Genomic DNA, 23,420 nt, shown 5'->3' on the forward strand with positions numbered 1-23,420 from the left:
ACCGTCTGATCTCCCGGGTACTGATGAGTTCAACCTTAAAATCAATTGTTACAGTTAGATTACTAACACATGATCTACATTAAATTTAAGGACTTCTAAAACACTAAGCTGTCAAGGTGATTATTTAGGGATAAAGGGCCAATTTAGCATTATTTTTGATGTATCTAGATAAATGCAAAGATATTTGTTTGCACCTTCACATTAAGGTCCTGTCTATGCCTGTTTAATGTTAAAACGGGCTTAATCATTTTTGTTTATGCTAAAGACGGGAAGGGAAAGTGGTTGCCAAAGTTTCTCAACAAAAATTATACTTTTCAATATTATTCTTTCAGTGGCAGCTGCTTAACAATTGCAGCTTGTTGGAAAGAAAGACATAACAAAATAATATACTCAGCTGTGCCTTACATAAACACAGCGCTGGAAGATAAAGCAGATCCCCATTAGAGTTCTCCATGGATGTGGTAGTTAAAGCTGAGGGGTGAAGCACATTTTTTTTTTACCTTTGATGCTGTCTATTAGATCCTGTCTGTGACCAGTAGTCAAGATGGAGAGAATGAAGTGTGATGTTACTGCGAAGCTACTTACACACTCTGTTACTAATCTATACTGTGTCCGAATATAGCCTCAGAAATGCTTTGTAATCGGGTAGCTAGACTTCTTGTTTTGTAATGCCTGTTCTAGAAATCCATAGAAATGCACAGTAAATTAAAAAACGTATAGGTAGCACACAGGTAGCTGCATTTGGTGCTGTGCGTCAGATACAGATGTGACTCAGAAGCGTGGAGGCGCTGGGAAAGTCCGCCTGTTGGTGCTGTCAGTCCCAGGGTCAGGTTCTCGCTTGTGTGGGAGTATGCACGAATGCAGTACTGAATCTCTTCGAATCATCTTCTTGAATCGGTGGCAAGTAATTAAATGCATGTATTTATTCAGTATCAACTGCGATGTTTGTGGCAGTGCAGCAGTATCGGCTGGTCCCTTATAAACATAATGGATACCCAATGTTAATTACAAAGATGTCAGCAAGACAAAGACATCTTATGTTTTACAGTTAGAAAAGCAAAATTACCTGAAATCTAAGGTTCCCCCTATAGTGCTGCAACTATTGATAGGCTTGAACTTTAATATGTGTTCTTTAACCTGTCAGTGGTTATTCATATCTGATGTTGACTCCTGGCATCTCAATCTGATCTGTGTTGGTTCATGTTTGTTAAAGTTACATATTATGTTAATCTGTCATACAAAGGCTAGATGTTGGGATTGTTTGATTTAATTAAGGATTTAGTTTGGGTTTAATAATGAGCCCAGATGCGCTATTACTTTTTCAGTGTAGTCCCTGATCCTTGATACTATCACATTGTAAGCAACGGCAAGAGAGCTAACACTAGCTAAGTATTAGCATAATGTGACTTGCATTTTTTTTTTCTTAATTCGTCAAGCTACATCTGTTTTAAGAAGATATGGAATATGAGTGTTTCACTTCTGCAGGCTCTACTCAGCTTCATTTAAACAGCTTTTAAAAACCCAATTAAAACTATTACTGCATAGAGTTCTGCAAACATGTATTCCCCAATCATTTGAACAGCTGGTTCTATGCAAATAACCACTATAGTTGACAATTGCAAAGTAAAAGCATAAGAGGAAGTTTAAACTGAGGCCGTAAAAAATTAAAATCAGGAAGTTGTGTTAGGTGTGGCTGAAGCCTATACCAGGAATCTTTTTTCTAAATGTCTGTTCTAATCCAGGAGTCTTTTTATTTGTATCCGTTGCCCTTCTACTTCCAGTTCTCCATGTTTTGCGAGGTCAGTTTGGCCGAATTGTCTCATGGCCACAGCTGATGGGCTCAACAAATCAGCAGCATATGATTCCTTTGTAACAGCAGCAGCCTGCATCTTTGATTAGCAACGGTAACCTCGCGGTCCAAAGTCCTAGCTCCGTCTGTGGTCTCCATGGCTACCTACAGTACACATACATGTTAATGGGGAGATGAGACTCACTCATAAATCACAGGCTGTGACAAAAACTCATTCAGCCCAATGGGTGGGTTAAAGAAGGAGACATGTTGTTTTGTATCCCCTCGTTGAACGCAAATAAATGAGCAATGGCATCCTTGCACTTGTTTTCAGGTACTTGTTATAGCTTTGGGATTCTGACCAACTGAGGCTAAAGGGAAAACTGTCTCTCCTGACACTTTGTCCATTTTATAGCATAAAAGTTAACACCTCAGCAATATTGGCATGTCCTATTGCAGTATGTTCATCGTGACAACATGATAACTACCCTCTCAGTGCACTACAAAGACTGATTATGTAAAACTGTCGGAATCTCTCAGAAATACTTTATTTGGTCCACAGGGACATTTTTATTATGACAGCCAAAGGGACAGATTATTATAAAGATGCATGCACAATAAAATAAAAAATCCAAAGCATAAGTAGAAACCATACAAAAAAATCAGTGAAAGAAGTTCCCAAAATATTGCAAATCAGTACCACTTGATCCAGAACTGTACCGAATATAAGAACAGTTGTAATGTTTGTTTATTTTTAATAAAGTACTACATGTCTTTGTTCGTTATATATCCGTTTACATTCTTGTTGTACAGGATGGGAAAGCCCTTTAGGTCCTCTGGGAGCAGACGTGTAACGTTTCCAAAATTCAGAGCATACATCTTTTTGCATTCAGCTCCTAGCCTCTGGCACAGCCCGACCGTAATGCTGGGGTTTCTGGAAGTCTTGATATATTTGAACATGGTTTCAACATTAAGTAGTTATAATTCTCTTATTTATCATAATGTTTGTTTGATGGCATATTAATTGAATGTTGTGGACGGCTTGTGATTAGTAATGATTTACTCAAGGATAATGCATGCAGAATGGAGATTGTCTCATTGCCACTGAGTGTGCAGTAGCTACAGAGGAACGTGTAATGATTTTTGAAAAGGCAGGTTAATGATCACACACAGATGGGCGTGGCTCAATCATCCTGGAGCTGCTGCATCATTGATGTCGTAGTGACACTGTCTTTAAAGAGCTGAATTATTGATTTATGAAGTCTTTCGATGATGTCTCTACATGAACTCCACAGTATCAAATGACAGCTGTAATGAGCCTGACTAACTCCAGGAGCGATGGTACAAATGATCCCTGCATGGGGGGGGGGAGAAGAACAACATGTAAACAAGGATTTTTGGGCATTACCATGGCAACAATCTTTATCAATGAGTGGTGCAGTGATGACTTATTTATGTAGACCAACCCGGAAACTAGCAAGCGGTTTCTTTCCACTGTATTTTGAAATATAGCAGAGAATAAGCTCTGTGTCAAACAAACGTTCATGATATTTAGACGTTTTGTTTAAAATCTCCACATATTAACACCGCTTTTATCCTATTTCAAGCATACATGCTATCAGCAGGGATACAAAGCTAATGTAATGCTGCAAACTCATAATATCACAAGACGTCCTGTCACCACTGCTAAGCAGAAGGCAGACTCGTGTTTGGTGTGATGACATAACAAAACGTGAACATCTCTTGATCTTGTATTAACCACAGACCTCATTTCAGGCGTAAAGTCATAAAAACATTATGAACGTTAGACGTTGGGGACGGGGAAGTACTTAAATGCTAGCTCATTTCCATGTTTATGACTCATTCCTGCACCAGTATTACCTCCACATATGTAACATTGATCATTTTCTATATAAAAGACCAGGTGCTGCATCATTATACATGTGTTTCCTAGATATTAAACTTCCAGCAACGTTTGAGCTACTTCTATATTCTGCTGATGAAAAGATGAAGCTCTCACCATCATAGGGTTGAGACTACATTTCCCAGACACAGTGTTAATGTCTGAATTGATTTGTAATCTCTCACACGCACACACACACACACACACACACATGGCTGACCGTTGACTTCCTCTTGTGTCTCGCAGATGTTCCCCTTGCAGAGCAGGAGAAGCTGTTCATCCAGAAGTTGCGGCAGTGCTGCGTCCTCTTTGACTTCATCTCAGACCCACTGAGTGACCTGAAATGGAAGGAGGTGAAGCGGGCGGCCATAAGCGAGATGGTGGAGTACATCACCCACAACAGGAATGTCATCACAGAGCCCATCTACCCAGAGGTGGTGCACATGGTCAGTATTGAAACAGACTACAGATTGATTTCAGTTTGACCGTACATTACTCGGCTCCATACTGAAGGTTCCTGTATATGAGACGGAGCAGTTGTTTATGTTGCATGCCTGACAGAGAATGTGCTATTTTCATTTCCTTTACAATGGCCTCCTCTGTTCTCATACAGGATGGAAGTTGTTTGTAAGCAACGTTCGCAGGTTTGTGGGTTTCAGATTAGCAAGTGGTTGTCACAATCCATTTTAAACTGCTACCGTTTTAAACGAAACGAAATATTGCAGGCTTTTTTAAATACATTTGTTTTTTTTTTACATCAGGACTTTGCACAACAGTTGATTATTATATTAAGATATATTTGACTCAACATATAATAGTTTAATGACTGAAGCGGTTTGTTTTTAAAAAGCTTTATTTGTGAATACTTGACGCATCGCTTAGGAGCATGACTCTATAGAAACCGGCTGCCCTCTTTCTTCATCTTGTTCCTGTTATTCATTAGTTTGTATAATCACATCACCTACAATTTCAATTTGTTAAATTGACAGCCATAATCACATACTTGCTTTCTCTATTTCCTAATAATAATAATAATAATAATAATAATAATAAATTCGATTTATAAAGCACCTTTCATTGCTCACAGCAATCCCAAGGTGCTGCAGGAGGCATAATAAAAACAAACAAAATAAACAAATGTAGTAAAGCTTCCTGCAGCTAGTAAAGGCCTATTTAATATAAAACACCCACATTGTTAAGGTCAGTTGAACATATCATGTCTTACTTTTGTCTGTCAGGCTTTAGTGTAGTGTGTGAGGGTTGCTTGGCTTTCAGAATGGCCTTTACATGTCGGTCTTACTAATGTACGAGGGGCTGTCTTCCATTGTCTGTGGTGCTCGGCTGTATATCACTAAATGCATGTGACTGTAAAGATCCTTGTGACTCGGTTAAATGTAGCTCCTGCTTTGACCTCCGAACAAGGATCTGCTGTTTGTTAAGAATCTTTGTGTTCTGTGTGCACTTCCTTCTGCGCCATGGGAAGAGAATGTACTGCGGTTTTCGTTTCCCTGCCAGCAATACTTTCTTGTTGCAGATGTATTTTTTTCAAAGGCATAGGAATCTCACATGAGCATCCCTAATCTCAGATTGAACCCATAACACCCAGCTTGTATCCTTTAAATGATTAGTTAGCCATAAGGTGACCTATTTATTTAGTTTCCTTCAAGTTGGCACTTTATGATGTTTGTTAAGATGGCCAGGAAAGTCAACCTAAAATAGTCTATAGCTCCATCTTCTCATGTCGGAACCTGTTTATTCAGTGTGGCTGTCATTGAGTAACACTGTATATTTATTAGAAACGTGTTGCTCTAAAGGTCGTGTCCCGGATGTGTGCTCGGTGCCAGGTTTGCTTTCCCAAGCCAAATGAAAAAGCCTTTGATTTGTAATCAAAGCCCTGCCTCAATGCCACATGATAAACTGCAGATGATCAAGGTGCAAATCTACCCTCCACCCTGCTCGCCTTGGCTTCATTTGATCCAAAAATGCAACACATCTGCATGAAAACAAACTCTTATTACTGACCGTACGTTGCCCCTTCCCCCTTAAAGACCCTTTGAAGACCGCTGAAGGCTTTAATCATCAAAGTGCGCAGACTGACCCGGCAAACTCCTTTTTTAGACCTAAAGGGTACGTTCTCATGTTAAGGCTGCACACAGTATTTCCTCCATGTTTGATGCTTTGGTGTTCAAGCTTTAGAACAATATTTTGGCAGACCTCTGGATGACATAACAGCGGTTGTTCCATTAGTTCGATTCTCCGGGGGGGGGGGGAGTATAAATGGTTTCTGCTGAGAATATAAACACGACGATGACGAACGAGTGTGTTTGACCTCTTATCGTCTGGTCTCTCAGGGACTGTCTGAGTGAGCTGTTTTGAAAGTGAGAAAGAAAAGACATAGATGTTTCCCAGTTTGGGGAATGGTGTTTTTGATACTGGCCTCTATCCCAGAAACACACGAGGGATTATTCAACCATACACATGTCATTCATTGTTTTTCATAAAGAAAACACCTTGTTTCAAAGTAAGCTAATGATAATTGAGTATTTGATTTTTCAGTATTTCTATTTACTTGTTTTGGGCAAAAAGTTGAGTACTGTAAATAATTGTATGGTTACATTTTTAGTGGACAGTTAACATGTTTCCCATTGCGCCATGTAAAAAGGAAACTGTGTTTATTTGAATTATAAATAGTACATTCACTGTGAGCTGCAGCGTAGTCGGCATGTCCAGTCTTTAGTTGGGATCCTTTGAAAGCGGCTGCAAAGAGGCTTGTTTTAGTTGTCCACTCCCTTAACCTTGAGTATTTGTTGTCCTATTGTGGTTTTGTTTAGTTGAGTTAATGATTGTTTATAACATTGGTTGCTTATCAAATACTGTCGCTAGTGGCTTTCTGAAACTCCACCATCGGCTTTATTATTTCAGCTGGACGGTTTTGTATTCAAAGCAAATGTTAAGTCGCCAGTTGTTTAAGTGGAGGACAAACTGAGCTAATGTTTACAGGGTGTGTACATTGTGAGAGAAACATATCTTTCAAGTGTGCTTTTCTGTTATCATTGCTGTTGGAGAGATAATGTGGTCTTCAGAGCTTGGATACCATCTCTCTATCAGCAATGATAATAAGCAAAAAATAATCGTTGTATTCTTTATCAGAGACTCAAGATTGACATTTATTTTCTTCACTTTATTTATTATTGACTTGAATTAGCCTAGTATCCAATGGAACATAATTGTAGTTAGCTATTTATTTTTCTCTCTGAATAAATTGGTTGTTCTCTATAGGGCTTTCATTTGTTAAATAAATATATTCAATTTTACCATGCTAAAGCTAAAATACATTTTTCCTACTCAGCTTCAGGATACCAGAGGAAGCAGAGTAGTTGACATTACATGTTGTCCAGTAATTCTATTTAATTTTTTGAATATGAATCGCAAGTTGAAACCTGATAATGAACGTCTTGACTCAGCGACGTGACTTTTTCGGAGGATTGTAGAGTTGACCTGCTGCTCTGTTTTTCTCCATAGTTTGCTGTGAACATGTTCAGGACGTTGCCGCCATCATCAAACCCCACGGGCGCCGAGTTTGACCCCGAAGAAGACGAGCCCACGCTAGAAGCTGCGTGGCCACACCTACAGGTACACACACACCTACACACACACACACACACACACACACACACACACACACACGGTAAACTGCTGTGAATAAATCTGTATGTTACTTTCATGTGTTAACCTTGTTTTTTCTTCCCACAGCTTGTTTATGAATTCTTCCTACGCTTCTTAGAGTCACCTGACTTTCAACCAAACATAGCCAAAAAGTATATTGACCAGAAGTTTGTAATGCAGGTGAGCACATGATGATACACGTGTGTACGCATGGCTTTAAGGGCTCTATTTTTTTGATGCTCGGTCTAATGTATGCCTTTGTTTTTTTGTCCACAGCTCTTAGACCTGTTTGACAGTGAAGACCCCAGGGAAAGAGACTTTTTAAAGACTACTCTTCATCGCATCTATGGCAAGTTCCTGGGCCTGCGAGCATACATTAGGAAACACATTAATAACATATTTTATAGGTGAGTGACTCATGACGCTGTACACATTAGTGACACCTGTGGTTTTGTGGAATGGAGTGAATTTAGCTAAATGCACCGCCTTGATTTTATAACCATGTTGCTTTTTTCCAGGTTCATTTATGAGACTGAACATCATAATGGAATAGCAGAATTACTGGAGATATTAGGCAGGTAAGATGATTTGGAGGTGCACCCATTACTCTTTCACCATTTCACACTCACTTTCACATTCACTGGTTCATTTTCAGTAATGGTTTCATTAGTCAAATCCATTTAAAAGGCACATTTGTATTAGTACATCTTTGTCTCATTATCTTCAATGACCACTTTTTCTATTCACAGCATAATCAATGGCTTTGCATTACCGTTGAAAGAAGAGCACAAGATATTCCTGCTGAAAGTCCTGCTGCCTTTACACAAAGTCAAGTCTCTCAGTGTGTACCACCCACAGGTAACCACATAGTGTTCTCCCACAAAAATAACTTTATAATAACACTATTCACAATCGTGCTGTTTTCTGAAATCATGTTGTTTTCCTCCCTCAGCTGGCTTACTGTGTTGTACAGTTCTTAGAGAAGGATAGCACCCTCACGGAGCCGGTAAGATGGGATTGAGTAATGTTGTTACGGCAATGATATTATAGATTTCATTATCAAATTGCCTGAGTGAACCCTATGACTCCTTTATCAAAGCTTTGGATATTTCCTTATTAGCTTAGCTGCAATGTGATATTCTTTTTTAAATCTTATTAAAGAGAAGAGGAAATGCAATTGAATGTTTTTGGACATAAAATATGTAGTTCTTGCTTAGCCTGTGTGAATTCAATACGAGAGATAGGAAAACAAACTTTCAGTTTAGTTCATTAGATCCTCAACCCTGGAAAAAAATACAATGATGTGAAGACAAGCTAGCTGTCTGTGCTTTATATCTTAAAAAGGACTCTATTATTCAGTTCAATGCTAGCTCCTGTAGTACTTCAAGATTCAAAGGTTTTATTGTCATATGCACAAAGCTGCAGTGTAGACATGGCAATGACCTGAGCTCCTCCCAACAATGCAACATATATAATAAAATAAAAAGTAGTGCAAAAAGTCTATATACAAGTCAATAGAATATGGGATATGTACAAGAACAGAATATGAAATTAAATACAAACATTTAAATGGGGTTTATTGCGGTGATAACTATTTATATAAATGATTTTATTGCAAGATTACAACAGGAATGTTTATCGGGGCACTTAACAGAGCTCAGGCGTTTAGCAGTCTTATGGCCTGTGGGATAAAACTCCCTGAGTGTCACTTCATCAACAGATGATTAATTTGATAGATCTGCCATCCATCAATCCATCCATTCATTCATTCTTCTTCTTCTTCTTCTTCTTCTTCTTCTTCTTCTTCTTCTTCTTCTTCTTTTTCCATGATCTTTTGTTGCTGCACGCAGACCGTAATGGCGTTGTTGAAGTACTGGCCGAAGACCCACAGTCCAAAAGAGGTGATGTTCCTGAACGAGTTGGAGGAGATCCTGGACGTCATCGAGCCGTCGGAGTTTGTCAAAGTCATGGAGCCGCTCTTCAGACAGCTGGCCAAGTGTGTGTCCAGCCCACACTTCCAGGTCCGACAGCCATCCATCCCAGTACACACTTTTAGATGATCTGTTATACGCATTTGTAACTCATCTAAACTCCTCTGTTCTCAGGTGGCAGAGCGAGCTCTGTACTACTGGAACAATGAGTACATCATGAGCCTGATCAGCGACAACGCTGCCAAGATCCTTCCTATCATGTTCCCCTCGCTCTACCGCAACTCCAAGACCCACTGGAACAAGTGAGACCCTACTCAAGCTTTCCATTGTGTCTGTGTCTTGGCGTGATGCTGGTTTTTGAACAATTGGAAAGTAATTAAATCAAGCGAATTGTTGTACTTTTTGTCTCTTTGCAGGACAATCCACGGGTTGATCTACAATGCTCTTAAACTCTTCATGGAAATGAACCAGAAGCTGTTTGATGACTGCACCCAACAGTTCAGGGCCGAGAAAAGCAAGTAAGTCCCAATGGAGACTTCACATCTTATGGTCTCATTACATGTCAAAGAAAACATCACACAAACCTTATTTGATATGAAAAGAATGGCACTTGGTATGTCACGATACCAGAAACTGAGCTGATACCAATAACAGTCGAATTCTAAGATTGTTTTTGTTTCGTCACAGAGAGAAAGCCAAATGGAAAGAGAGGGACGAAGCGTGGCTGAAGATTGAGAATCTTGCAAAGTCAAACCCACAGGTGAGCAGCAACATTTTAACCTTTTCATAAATCAATACGGCAGACATCTTTCTGACTGATGAGGTGTTAGTATGCACCATGCAACAGCATGGTCAGAAACAAACGGAAGAGAGAAGGTCACGGAGTTCTCCGAAGTTAGTGAACATTTATCAAAGTGTTTCTAGATGCCTTTTCACCTTTCCTGCTTCTCTCCCTTAACAGTTTTTGCCGTACGTTGACTCGATAGGCTGCGATGGTCCGATGGACATGGAGACAGATGGGCCGCTGCTAGACGATGTCAACCTGCTCAAGAAAAAAGTAGAGCAGGAGGCAATACAGGTACGGAATAGACTGTAGTGTAGTGGAGCAGTCAATATTACTGTCTTCTTTGGTCTTAAGGCCCGGACACACCTAGCCGTTTTCGTTAGTCGGACGACGAAGCGTGCCCTGTCGCCCAAACTCAATTTGGTGTGTCCCGCACCGTCGGCCGCGACACGCCTTATTTGGCCTTTCATGGCCGACGCATGGCCGATTCAACATGTTGAATCGGCCATGCGTCGGGTCGGGCAGTCGGGCCAAATAAATCACTCTGATTGGCTGTTCAGCTAGCAAATCAGTGCATGAAAAGCGAAACGGAAGTGAGGGACGTAAACGAACGCTTTAAGAAGGCACGAAGAATGTCTTCCGCAAGCAACACTCCAATGGCTGATAGCTCCAGTACCGCATGAGACATCTTTTCGATGGACGAGAGTGAAAATGGAACGCACACGCTATTTGTTGTTTGTTTATATCACGGAGTCAGTTCTTCTTCTCTGGCTTCCGGTTGTTGCCTCTTTTGAATGACGAATACACACTACCGCCGCCTGCTGGTAAGGAGAGTTATTGCCACTCACGCATGCGCAGTTCGTAGGTGCTACTTGGCCGTCGGCTAAAGTCTTTGCGGTGTGTTCCAGTGCGACTGTTGGCCAAGAAGCAGGAGACGTGAGGCGACACAACAGTCGTGTTCCGTCGGGACGTGTTCTTTGGTGTCAGTTTGGTGTGTCAGGGCCTTTACAGATTGTATATTGATTTAGATTTCCTACAAGGCTATTTTTCCTAATATACTATCACAACTTGGATAATATACAAATCATTTTCTAGATTCTGTGTCCAACTGTGCATTAATGGCGCTTTTCCACTGCAGCACGTAGCACGTTTTTTTGTTGCTTTTCCATAGGGGTGGTTCCGACTAGCGGGTACTTATTTTTTTTGGAACATGAAATGCTCTGACCCCCCCCCCCCCCCCCCCCCCCCCTGCCATTTTGTTGTAAAAGACCACAAAGTGCTCCGTGGCCCTGAACTTCTCCCAAGATACTGTAGTGTTATCTTTCTCTTCTCCCTTGTTTTTCGGGGTCCCGCGCTGCCCCCTCCTGGTCGTCTGTCTCAGGTGTTCTGTTCTGTGTGTGAGCCGTCGTCTCTTCTAGCTTCTTCTCTATAGATGTCAGGTGCTTGTACAAATACCATGAGCCTTGTTTGGTTTTTAAAACAGAAATCAGCGGTGGATGAGATCAGTCATTTCTATATATTTAACACAAGCTATTATTCTCATTTTAACTAGACCTTCTAGACGGCTGTTTATATTTGATTTTCACGGCAGTTTTACGCAGCGTCGTTCCGCCCGCCGAACAGCCGATCGCCCCGCCTACACTGCGTTACTATAGTTACTACCCCCTGTTACTAAACTGTAATGGAAACAGAGCATAAAGTGAGCCTGGCCTACCAAGGCCTAACCAAAGAGGTTTCTTTTGAAATTTAAAATTCATAGATCTAACGCCTACCATCTCTATTATCCATATGCCTAATCACTAGATTATGCGTTGCACTTCCAAGTATCATGGGGAACAAACTGCGTGTATTTAAGTGTTAAATAGTTAATTTAGATCAGACTGAATCTGAATGGAAAGCCTTTTCTTTGTTATGTGCTTGTTGAGAGTTTGAAGGCAGGGACTTTTTTTTCCTGATGGAACTCGGGCACAGGAAAAGCACAGACATTAATATCAGACTTTTTAGTTTCTTTTGTCTCCTGAGAGACAGTGAATTGCCATAATTTTTACGTTGGAGTGTGTGTATTAACGCTGAATCGTACCATCCCTCCCCGTCTCCATGTGTGTCCAGATCCAAAAAGATCAGCGTAGAGAGCGCCCGTTGATGAGGAGGAAATCCGAACTCCCCAGGGACATCTGCACCGTCACGGCCTTGGAGATGCATCGGAGAGCCGATGAAATGATAACGCCGCACGACGGCCACTAAGAGACCACCCCGGATCCACCATGAACCAGCAGCAGCAGCAGCAGCAGCAGCAGGGGGCCCACAGAGGCCAGCACAACGTCCGAACTCTGGAATCTCAGCCCAACAAGGAACTGAACAGCTCCACCTGACGCAGAAAATGTCTAAAGCGGCACGTCCAATTAACCTTGTTCGACTTTTTTGGGACATGCAATGCTCTGACCCCCCCCCCCTCACCCTTCCCCTTTTTGTCCAGCAAAAACATCTGTGATGCCGTTTTGTTGTAAAAGACCACAAAGTGCTCCGTGGCCCTGAACTTCTCCCAAGATACTGTAGTGTTATCTTTCTCTTCTCCCTTGTTTTTCGGGGTCCCGCGCTGCCCCCTCCTGGTCGTCTCTCTCAGGTGTTCTGTTCTGTGCGTGAGCCGTCGTCTCTTCTAGCCTCTTCTCTATAGATGTCAGGTGCTTGTACAAATACCATGAGCCTTGTTTGTTTTTTAAAACAGAAATCAGCGGTGGATGAGATCAGTCATTTCTATATATTTAACACAAGCTATTATTCTCATTTTAACTAGACAGTCTAGACGGCTGTTTATATTTGATTTTCTCCTTCACATAGTATATTAGGTGCTCTACTCGGAGTCAAACACACTTCCTATCGGTATAACTGCTATGTTATTTTTATTTTCTATCAGCTGTGAAGATGAATTGATTGTTCTGATAATCAGGACAGGACTACTAGTACAGTGTGTGTCTTGATTAAAAGCATTACGACACAGTGCTGGCCTGACAGAGTTCGTTTTTTAATCGAACAGATCTTTGTGCTTGTATAAAAGCATAGTCTGGTGCCAACTTCTCATAAAAGTAAACAATCCTTTTTTAATTGTGTAGGCAATAAGTTGACGCAGGTTTGCAGTGTGTGGCTCAAACAATGGTCAGACAGTCTGCTGTTGTGTGTTTGGATCTATTCGATTGGCTCTTGGGACAGGTCCAGCCTGTGCCTGGTTACATGAGAGGGGATTGTGGGATTTATTTTTGGTTGCTCGCTCATATCCAGCCATGGTAGGGGTGTGTTCAACACGGCCATTTAGCATTCAGTACAAGTCGCTGTCATTCATGTTGGGCTTAGAGTGGTCCGAGAGATGTAGTTGCTGTTCTGGATTTACACAATGCTGCTGTGTGGGAGAGAAGTCAACAGGGGCAGAAACTGTGCCCGTGGTGATCGCTTTTTCTACTCTTCTCAAGCAAGACCCTTTTATTTATAAAACACTTGTTAGAGATTAGACTGCTTTGAGATGAGGTGTGTTTGCTTTGAACATGAGCCTTTCTTTTCACAGTGCCTTTTATAGTCTAAGGGGATATTTGTTCCAACGAGAATCGAGTAGTAGCATGAACAAAAAGAAATGCCAGATCATTAACAAAAAAAGTTTTCCTTCAAGTCTGTACGTGGCACACCTCCAGCTGCTGCCTTGTTGAAGCTACAAAGTGGATTTTGTAGTTGAAAGCTAGAGAGCAGAAGTAGAGTGGTCGCCCCCAAGCCACCTAGCGATGAAGCACTTCCTGATAAAACTTGAAAGAAAATAGAAAAAAAAAAAACTAGAAAAGAATCTGTGATGGTGTCTGTCGTGGCGTGAGGGGTCGCCTCCCCTGGGTGGGGTGGATAAGAGCTCGCCTCCACAGGAGAGGAAGTCTTTTCTGTCCCATTCCGCTTTTGATTTGTTTGACCCCGTCTGCCCGGACCTGCACACTGACTCTAACCCCCCCCTTTCTCCAGTAGAAACCTACTACCCGGTAGGCTTGATATTCTGTTGAATCTGCTTCTGGATGCTTGCAAGTTCTCCTTGTTGTGTTTTTTCTTCTTCCTTTGCCTGCATAACCTCTCAGTCAGTGTTTCAACTGAATGTGCAAATTGTAAATAATACTGCAGTCACGTTTTTTCGTTTTTTCTCTGTTTGTCTGGAAGAAAAACATTCACCAAAGGCTTCTTACCTCACCCCCTCTGCCCCACAGTGGATTGTAATGAAAGTGAATCCATCCCTTTGGTGATCTACGTCCTCTGATTGTTGGTTGTCTGGGTTACGCTCACTGGTGACTGTTGTTCTTCTCAAAATGGCTTTAATATTGGCTTCTTTGGAGCTCTCCATGTCACATAAGCTTTGTCTTCTTTCAAAAGAATGAAGTGTCCTTTAGTATAGGTCTCATACTAAATGGCTTCTAATATTGTACATATAATGTACTTTTATTTTATGTTATAACTATTAAATGGTAGATTTCATATTTTGTACAAAACCTTGTGTACAGAATACAGAGGTTATTATTAGCAACTGCAGACAGTTGGTATGTGGCACAGACTTCAACACACGTGACTATTTACATTTAGAGAACCTTATAGAATTTGGATAGTTTTGTATCTATTTGTAATCTGACATCTTTTCCGTTTTTGTTTTTCATCTTCACACGTGTTGATATTCTACATAAATGAGCTTTTTGTGTGTGTGCTTTTATCCAAATCTCCAGTGGTGTTCATCTATCTATATACAGCAAATAAAGAGAACATGTGAGTTTTATATTTTCATCCTAAAAAAACATTTTCTGAGTCGTTATTGATCGCATTCAAGCTATCATGTGAGTCTCCCTCTGTTGTGAACTATACAAGATTGCAACTTGTAGAAATGTACAATGTTTTACATTGAATAAGCAACTCAAACTCTCAATTTGAATATGTAAAATGTATCTGTCACCACGCATTATTGCAGAATGAGTATGCAGACATTCAGGTAATGCATTCACCTTTGTTTCTTTTGAATTCTGGTATAGCATGTATATAGATTATATGAATAGGATACATTTTACTGTTTTCAAATGTCACGTTAGTTGAACTTTTCTTAAACCTCAAACCAAACTGCAAGGAAACAAAATCTCTAAATTATATAAGTTTTTTTTGTAATCCCTGTTTAAAAGGAAATGTAGTCCTTGGCTGCCCCCTGCTGGAAAACAGAAGGTAACATTCAACACCTCAGAGCCTGATGATTCATATCAAGCTCTTCAAAATCATACACATTTCTGATTGCTGCCGTGTTGAGTCCCATTTTTACTTTGATTGTATAAACCAAGAGCTTTCAATCAAGTGTTTATACATCTCTGTACAGTTTAACCCTATGGTTTAACCTCACAATTGGAGCATTTAAACGAAGGGTTCAGAGTTTACTTTGTCGTTCAGACAAATATCTGACTGAAGCAAGAAAAAAATCAATGCCTCACCCTTGATATCTTCTTCATTAAAGCTAAAATAATTATATTTAAATGTAGTCTTTTGTGTTCGGCAACACGCTGCTAACAAACATGTGATCCAGTCACTACTCTCTTGTCCCTAATAACTATTTAAAGACTCAGCATGGTTTCAATTTCTCTTGTTAAACACGGTGTGATGTCATGTGACTTCTCTGGTTTGAAATCGGTTATTTTATCATGCTGCAGCACTGAACTAGGACACATTTAATTCATGCGTTACTGAATAAACAGGTTTAACTCATAAGCAGTCATACTTTGAAGGACACTGCTTGTTTTTCTTTGGGAGATGTTGCTAGGCTATCAGCCTTTCAACGATGCACTCTGCTTTGTTTTGTCTCAGTTCCTCTTTTCATTTGAAGACAGCAGTGAGGTTTGCCCCCCCCCCCCCCCCCTTTGTGTCTAGCACCCCTGCAGGGATCCGAGCTGAACCCAGATGAACCTTGCAGGGATTCAGAAAACAAACAGACATATCTCGCCCCTCAAACACCAACAAACAAACATCCGGCTGCTGCTGTGACGGTGATGATGACACAGTGGATAAGACAGTGCAACCGTTGTGTACATTTCTGCTTTGAACTTTATTATCAGAGGGATTACACTGATCCTATTTTCATGGCCAAAGATGGATTCATCTAGCACTGGAAACGTGTGAAGCATAATAGCCTGTGTCTCTAATTACCGCCCTAACGAGGATGCAAATTGTCTGCCACAAAAAAAGACCCTCTTCGCCTCATTATCAACTAATTGTACCCCAATTATCTAAGAGGGAATATTCCTTTCTACTGGGTACGTCACAAAATACGTCAGTGTTTTTTGTGTGCTGTTAAAAGACTACCTCTCGGCTCTCGGATGAGGTCATTGGGTTTGTTGTTTTGCCTGCAGTCGAAGTGCAGCTCTTTTGATTTCAAATAAGTTGTTTTTTCTTTCCTATTTTTTGGTCATGAGGATGTTCTGACAGCCCCTTCGTTCACTGTCATTGTTCTGATCCCCCTCTGGTCCTTGCAAACCAAAAAACATCTTGTCACGACAGTACATGTCAGAACCTATCGCCATGGAAACAGAATTCAAAAGTTTGGAGCATCAACCCCCATTGTGCCCGCATCCAATCAGGATTTAGGAAAAGCTTTCAGCGTTGCGTTACTTTACTCGTGTGTGTGTGTGTGTGTGAGCCGAAGAGTGACTCATCACACCACCCAGGGGGTCTGAAATCTGACTGAGCTACGTGGTCTAGACTTCCATAGCACTGTAGCTCTGTATTACCTGAATCCTCTTGATCACAGTGAACAGTCACCCCACGCACTTTAACCGCTCTCCCCCCCTTGAGGATGGAGAGTTGGGGTTCATCCCGGTCCCCCATTTCTTTGATGCTCCACACCCGGTCTTCAAAGTCCTTGGCATCAAAGTGGAGGAAATGGGATCGGGCCCTGCATCCTGCCTTACAAACAAGAGTAGAGACGAGAGATCCGTCTTCTTCATCCGGCTTTCACAAGGCTAACTTCCTTACATGCGATGACAAGACAATGTGCGATTATTACACTTTAGGACATTTTGTTTCATCTCAATTGCAAAGCCTGGGAAACATATTTCAGACAAAGACTGCAAAAGGCATAATTCAAAGTATAAGCTGTTGTGTGTCCCTCAGCTCTGCATGATGAGGTGCACCTTGGAGGAAAAGCTTAAAGAGTCAGCAGCCGATGGCCGAGGCCTCTGGTTTTGTGACTGCTGGTCTTTAAGACTCAATTTAGGATGAATATTTGTACATTTCACACTTGTTCTCATCATATATTCCATATCTATGATGTGTTTTGCTCAAAATACCAAACAGATCACCCATTCTAGCCATGTCTCATACCCCCTCTATTTCAGCCCTATTAGAGAAGTGCTGGTTCTGGGTCCGTATATAGCTCTAAAATAAATAGCTCATGCAGGAGAATTCTACCAAAATACTTAGCTAAACGCTGCAGTGATTAAACGCCATATCATGTTCCAAACCACATCAAGGATTATTTCCGAAATATTATGGAACTCAAATGTTTTTTCTCTGGCGGGTTACAAGGCGAGTACCTTTTTATATCCTGATTTTTTACACATAGCCTACTCTCTCCAGTACAGCGTTAGCTCTGAGTGTTAGCGATGCTTGCTCATGTAAAAAGACCATATTACGTCCAAAACACGTCGCACATTGTTTCTGATAGCAACATTTCTGATAGGGCCGTGGGTGTAAAGCCAGCCCACATTTCCGATATTAAGTTATATCGGACGCAAATCTGGATCAGCTCCGTTGTACCCCCATGTTTAGAGATGTGGGTACGGGGGAAAAGAGAGGGTTGTATTTTCTGACACTTTGTGAGTCTACTGCAGGGCCGCCCCTGGCCAACTTGTTGCCCCATGCAAAGTTATATGATGAGTCCCTCTGTGTCGCGACCACAACTGTGGTCACCTCTCCAGCTGTAATCCTGCTGCCTGTCATTGTGGGCACAGCAGAGCCGCTCTTCCTTTGTGACTGTCTGGAACATACACACAACATTTATTATCTTCCAGTATCTTGGGCACCTGGGGACGTCCCCATTGTCTGAAGCCACGCAGACACATAAGCCTTCGTCTGTACAAGGGCCACAGGTAGCTGTCTGATTATATGTAGGGCAGAGGAAGAGAACAGCCTCACCTGACCGTCTGGAGCCTCGCTGCTCTCAGAACAGAAAACACTGACTTGTGTTTGTAAATAATTATCCAGGAAAATAGAGAGAACTGGACAGAGAAAGAGACACACACACACACACACACACACACACACACACACACACACACACAGACACACAGAGGTCTTTCACACTCTTTTGCTCTTTTCCACCTGGCTGAGTGATAGATAAATGTGCACAAGAGGATGTTCAGATTAGAGGCTTCATCTGAGCGTCACGGGTCAACAGTTTTTCTCATGGCAATGCATTTATGTGAATTATTTATTGGGTTTTGCACAGCAAGGGGTGTGCTTAGCAGGTCATTTGTTTCTGGGTACTTTTTTCTGAAACTATTTAATATTCTACAATTATTTGTGCAAACCTAATTTAACCCCATTCAAGTTCCACTTAGACAAGCTGCTCTGCAAATACATCAAAGTCAAGCTTCTTTATACGGCCTGTTCCCAGCATGAGCTCCCATACAATACTGCTTGATGTGTTTTTATTTTTACAGAAGAATGCGTATATAAACGCGTTATGATTGGAACAAGCAAAGGAACTGTAGACGAAAAAGACAAACATGATTATATGGAGTCGTTCTGCACTTTAGAAATTATTCTGTCAGTGGAAATCAGGCTGTCACACGAGATCTTTAACACTCCATTAAAATAATGCAAATAGGAGCCTCTTGCGGTAGATCTAATTGAGATGTGAGCCTGATCTGTATTAGCAGATTAGGATAAAGCTGATTAAGTGTTGTTAAGGCTCATACAAAAACAGAAAAAACAAACACTTGATTGATTTTACGGTTGGTGGTGAAGGAAGGATACTCAGCTGGATGTCCAGTGTCAGGAGACAGGATATGGATTGTGTTGCTGCTAACTTTAAACCCTCTCAAGATAATGCATAGGTCACGGCTGTTTGCTAACCCTGTGTGCGTTGTAGGAAAAACACGAGAGCATGTTGCATCATGTCACCTTTGGATTCTTGTGAAAGGAGCTGCATGAGGCATTGCACACTCAGGAGTGAGAGCTGAGCTGAGGACACTCAAAGCGTGCGTTCAACTGACACATGGGTTTGTTTGTGAGTTTAATCTTGGGATGATTCAATCATTTTTTTATTGAATGTGTATGTTTCAAAATGTCAGAATTAGATCACAAGGTTAAATTTCATGCTAGAAAATCAACTCAGCATCCAAGTTGCAGGACTCATAATACTCTGCTGTTCATGTATGAGAAACAAGCTGTGATACAAGGGGGCATTGTTCACTTATTGGCATTTTATTTTTTGAAGGTGATGGCTTTAAAGTATGTCCACTTAACATAAGATATGATGGACAATTGGTATGGATTCGACAACCAAGGTGGACTATTGTAAAGAAGTTCAATCAAAAAGTAGACAAAAATGTGCCCTGAATGAGTAAATATGTAACAGCTCAACTCTGTACTTGGCCAATAAGTCACCCCTATGCTGAGAGTTTATGACTCCAGTTCATAAATTTACAGAGACTAAAGAAATGGAAAGAAAACGACGGAAAGAAAAGGAGTTGGTGTCCATCTCAAGGTATCGAACACTAGACAGAAAAGGTTTTTTTCCCCCATATAACGGTGAAAAGCGGCAAAATAAGTCCAGCTATCAAATGTGTGCCGGTAACAACAAAATTGTGGTTTTTTTAAACTGTGAGGACAACTTTATGACAGAGAAAATGTATCATTTGGGCTGAAATACGCCCCCTTTCCAACTCAAACATGCAACATGTTTACGTACCTGCAATGTACTTGTTTCTGACCTGTTGGTACGAGCTTTCCTCAACAAGCAGGGCTCTCACAGCTTCAGCCACTCCACCTGTCCCTCATTACACCTACAGCCTGCACTCCATACATCGTGTTTCCCGAGCTCTGCACCTAGCATGGCTAAGTGGAGCTCAGCTTCTCCTCACAGGAGACAGGTGGGCCACGTTAAGAGGGTCATTAACACTGACAGGATGCATGCAGTTGTACTATATTTGTGAGGACATTGTATAAATAACCTTCATAACTTCAGCTTACCTTCCCCTTGTCTTAGTTCTTCAACCCGTACTATGTACTTACAGGAGTATTTCACCATTGTACACATCAATTACTCTGTGTGACCTTAAATTCTTGATCAACTCTTAATGTATTGACAAAAATATATGCCACTTCTCAAACAACTTCTGTAGTGTAAGTAAAGTCTTATTTTTACACTTGTATGCTCTCTTCTTCCTCCCGCACACATGACATATTGCTGAAGAGTTGCTAAAAATGTTCTGTCATGTGATGATTCATTTTAGCCCCCTCTGAGATGAGTACAGGAGAGCAATATACAGATTTTAATTGGCTGCTCGGGGGGTTTTAACCACTGGAAATAAAGTAGGTGGTATTCCGCTCCTGTGCTGATCTCCACGTCAGAGGTGTGGAGACATGCGTCATGCAGGGGCCGCATGTACCAGCACTGAGGCTCTGAGTGGAGGAGGATGGGAGAGAGAGAGGCACATTTAAGACACTGGGCCAGTCGTTATTATGACTTACTATCTTATTTGAATAATTCACTATATTATTGTTATAACCAAATGGTTTCTCTCTTGTGTTGACTCTCGTGTGCCTTTTCAGAATTCCCTGCAAAGGCTTTTGCCCATCATCAAAACTGACTTCAGTTTCAGCAGAGTCTGGACCTGTTTCATCATTGGTTAGGAATGACTCTTTAACCAGGTTCCTGTCTGGTGTGGTCCTCTCAGTCAGTTCTCGTTTTAATCTTCATTGTGAATCTAGTTTTAAGAAGCCAAAATAATGACAATGTAAGCCCGATAATACAAAGTTAGTCATATTATGAGATATTTCAGACCAAGTCAAAATGATGACATAACTCGTTTTGATAATCAAATCAAATCAAACTTTATTTGTATATTCCTATATTAAAAAACACGTTTGTCTAAGTGGGCTTCACAGATTAAAAACAAACAATAACATTGTATATGATGGAGTTACAGCAAAATGAGAAAGAAAGATAGTGTGTGGAATACAAATAGAAATAAAAATAAAATAAAATAAGAGACAACAAAAGACAATACAAATACATAAAACATTCAAATTAATTACCATAAAAATAAAATAGCTACAGCTCTAACCCTAGGCTTTGCTAAAAATGTAGGCCTTCAACGCACTGATAATAATGAGATATTAAGTTCTGATAATGTCTCATGTATTTCTTCCTCTTGGTGGCGGATATGGAAAAGAGTGAGTTTGGAGCGTGGGGGTTACTGTACGTTTAGCTCTACTATGATCTTGACTGGCATCTTATGGTATTTATCTGATATAGTAGATACTTCCCAGTGTGAAATTGGTTCAGTTTTCAAACACACTCTATGATTCTCAAAGATAGAATACTGAAGGTGTAGTCTATCAGTCAGGGTCAGAATAAGGAGCGAGTGTGAGCCTTTCTTTAATTTGATCGATGCTTCGTTTTGGAGAGCAGCACCAAGTGACATCTGCAACAGCCAGATCTTCTGATAAAATGATCTCATAGCAACCAAATTGCCATGGCAACCTGGATACAGATGCCATGCTGAGGTGATATGCAGAGTGACTGGCTGCCAGACTGACACTTTTTCCAAAAGAAAAAAAAAAGAATGATTCATCTAGTTTCCATCCCTAAATTATTGTCTATGTACCTCCCACCATTTCCGGCCTTTTCCTCTCAAGCTAATTACTTAAAGTGTTCCGAAAGCAGCCTCCTCTCACCTTGATGGATGCTGCTCTTAAGTAAAGATCCGTGAGGTTTGTAAAAGTTCTAAAAGAGATGAATTGCAATTTATTACTTATATGTTCAAACAGTAATTCAGTAAAAATACATATTGTCACTTGATTTCTTTATGAATTATTCCATTATGGTTTCCCAGATTAAAAATAAATACATTGGAGAGTCACTATGGAAAGTATGGAATACTAACATCCAGGAACTCTTTATATTATACATATGAGTATTGACTTAAGACAGATGTAAATATGAACCTGTCTTACAAATGCATGAATGTGAAATGAGTCCAGAACTGAACATTGCCCATGTGCTTTTCAAACATTAGTTTAAACGTATATGAACTCATATCAAACTCAAATACCAGTCAAACCCCCACTGGAAATGACTCCTAGGATTCTTTCCATATTATTATTGCTTATGCTGTGTGCACAGTTTGAGAAAGTATGATCGTGTAGTCCATTCTATTTATTATTAGAACAGGCATTGTCCGTTTATTGCTATATGGACTTCCCTTAGGAATTAATATCCACACGGCTCAGACTTGATTATATTAAAAGGCCATGGAGTTCAGTGCAGCTGGGAGGCTCACTGTTTGCATTAACACACACATTCCTGCTGCCAGTCTTTCACCAAATCTGCTGTGATAAAGCTAGAAGGTTTCCCTGAGGGTCATTGAGTATCTTAAATTGTAAAGTGTGTTAGACGTGTCTCTCCGCACAGAAACACTGTCCCATGGTCACAAACCTTGTTTTCTCCATCATATGACTTCAAGGGCTCGCAGTGGAATGGAATGGAGAGTCACGGGGTTAGATGAAGAGATATAATTTCTAGAAGGCATTTCATGTCCTGTCGAGATGTACCTTTTCTCAAACAGCATTACAATCTTTTCATGTCATTTCGTAGACAGTACACACTAAAAGGGCTTGGGAGTATTTCTAACATGTGTCAGGTCAGCGGTCTGATTGGGGGGTGTTGAATTGGTAGAATTGAAAAATAACTTGTGCTTTGTAAGTGTAGAAGCCCTTAAACTTACAAAGTGATAGATTTAGTTTTATTACAATTTAGGTTTGTACTAGTTTATATTTATTTTGTATGGGTAATGGTTTGTATTATAATATATTACTGTGGGATCGCAATGAGTTGGTGTGTATGGGTCACATGGATATGGGCTGCACTCATAGGAATTATAATCACCTCTTCACCTGGATGAGGTGTGTGTGTGTGTGTGTGTGTGTGTGTGTGTGTGTGTGTGTGTGTGTGTGTGTGTGTGTGTGTCTGTCTGTGTGGAAGAGAGGGTGAGAGAGGGTCGCTGTACTTTTTTGCAAACTTTACGATTGCTTTGAATATTAATATGATTTTGCTGTTTACGTTGTACTTTAGTCGAT

At 40.7% G+C, this 23,420-nt stretch overlaps 1 protein-coding gene across 5 annotated transcripts in view; it reads left to right on the forward strand.

Moving 5' to 3' along the window:
* Positions 1-13,929, forward strand: part of ppp2r5cb (protein phosphatase 2, regulatory subunit B', gamma b) — a 32,624-nt gene extending 18,695 nt beyond the window's left edge. For 3 of the 5 annotated variants that reach the window (XM_079644667.1, XM_079644666.1, XM_079644669.1), the window contains 13 exons: positions 3,939-4,138; positions 7,215-7,325; positions 7,446-7,538; positions 7,635-7,765; positions 7,877-7,936; positions 8,108-8,216; positions 8,311-8,364; positions 9,209-9,379; positions 9,464-9,591; positions 9,706-9,807; positions 9,977-10,049; positions 10,251-10,367; positions 12,183-13,929. In XM_079644667.1, the coding sequence (XP_079500793.1) occupies positions 3,939-4,138; positions 7,215-7,325; positions 7,446-7,538; positions 7,635-7,765; positions 7,877-7,936; positions 8,108-8,216; positions 8,311-8,364; positions 9,209-9,379; positions 9,464-9,591; positions 9,706-9,807; positions 9,977-10,049; positions 10,251-10,367; positions 12,183-12,317 (1,484 nt within the window). In that variant the 3' untranslated portion in view covers positions 12,318-13,929. The remainder of the gene's footprint in view (positions 1-3,938; positions 4,139-7,214; positions 7,326-7,445; positions 7,539-7,634; positions 7,766-7,876; positions 7,937-8,107; positions 8,217-8,310; positions 8,365-9,208; positions 9,380-9,463; positions 9,592-9,705; positions 9,808-9,976; positions 10,050-10,250; positions 10,368-12,182) is intronic. The other 2 variants (XM_079644668.1, XM_079644670.1) reach the window with 1 other exon arrangement.
* Positions 13,930-23,420: the final 9,491 nt, after the last annotated feature.

This window comes from Notothenia rossii (genome assembly GCF_949606895.1).
Source record: "Notothenia rossii genome assembly, chromosome: 8".
Lineage (NCBI taxonomy): Eukaryota > Metazoa > Chordata > Actinopteri > Perciformes > Nototheniidae > Notothenia > Notothenia rossii.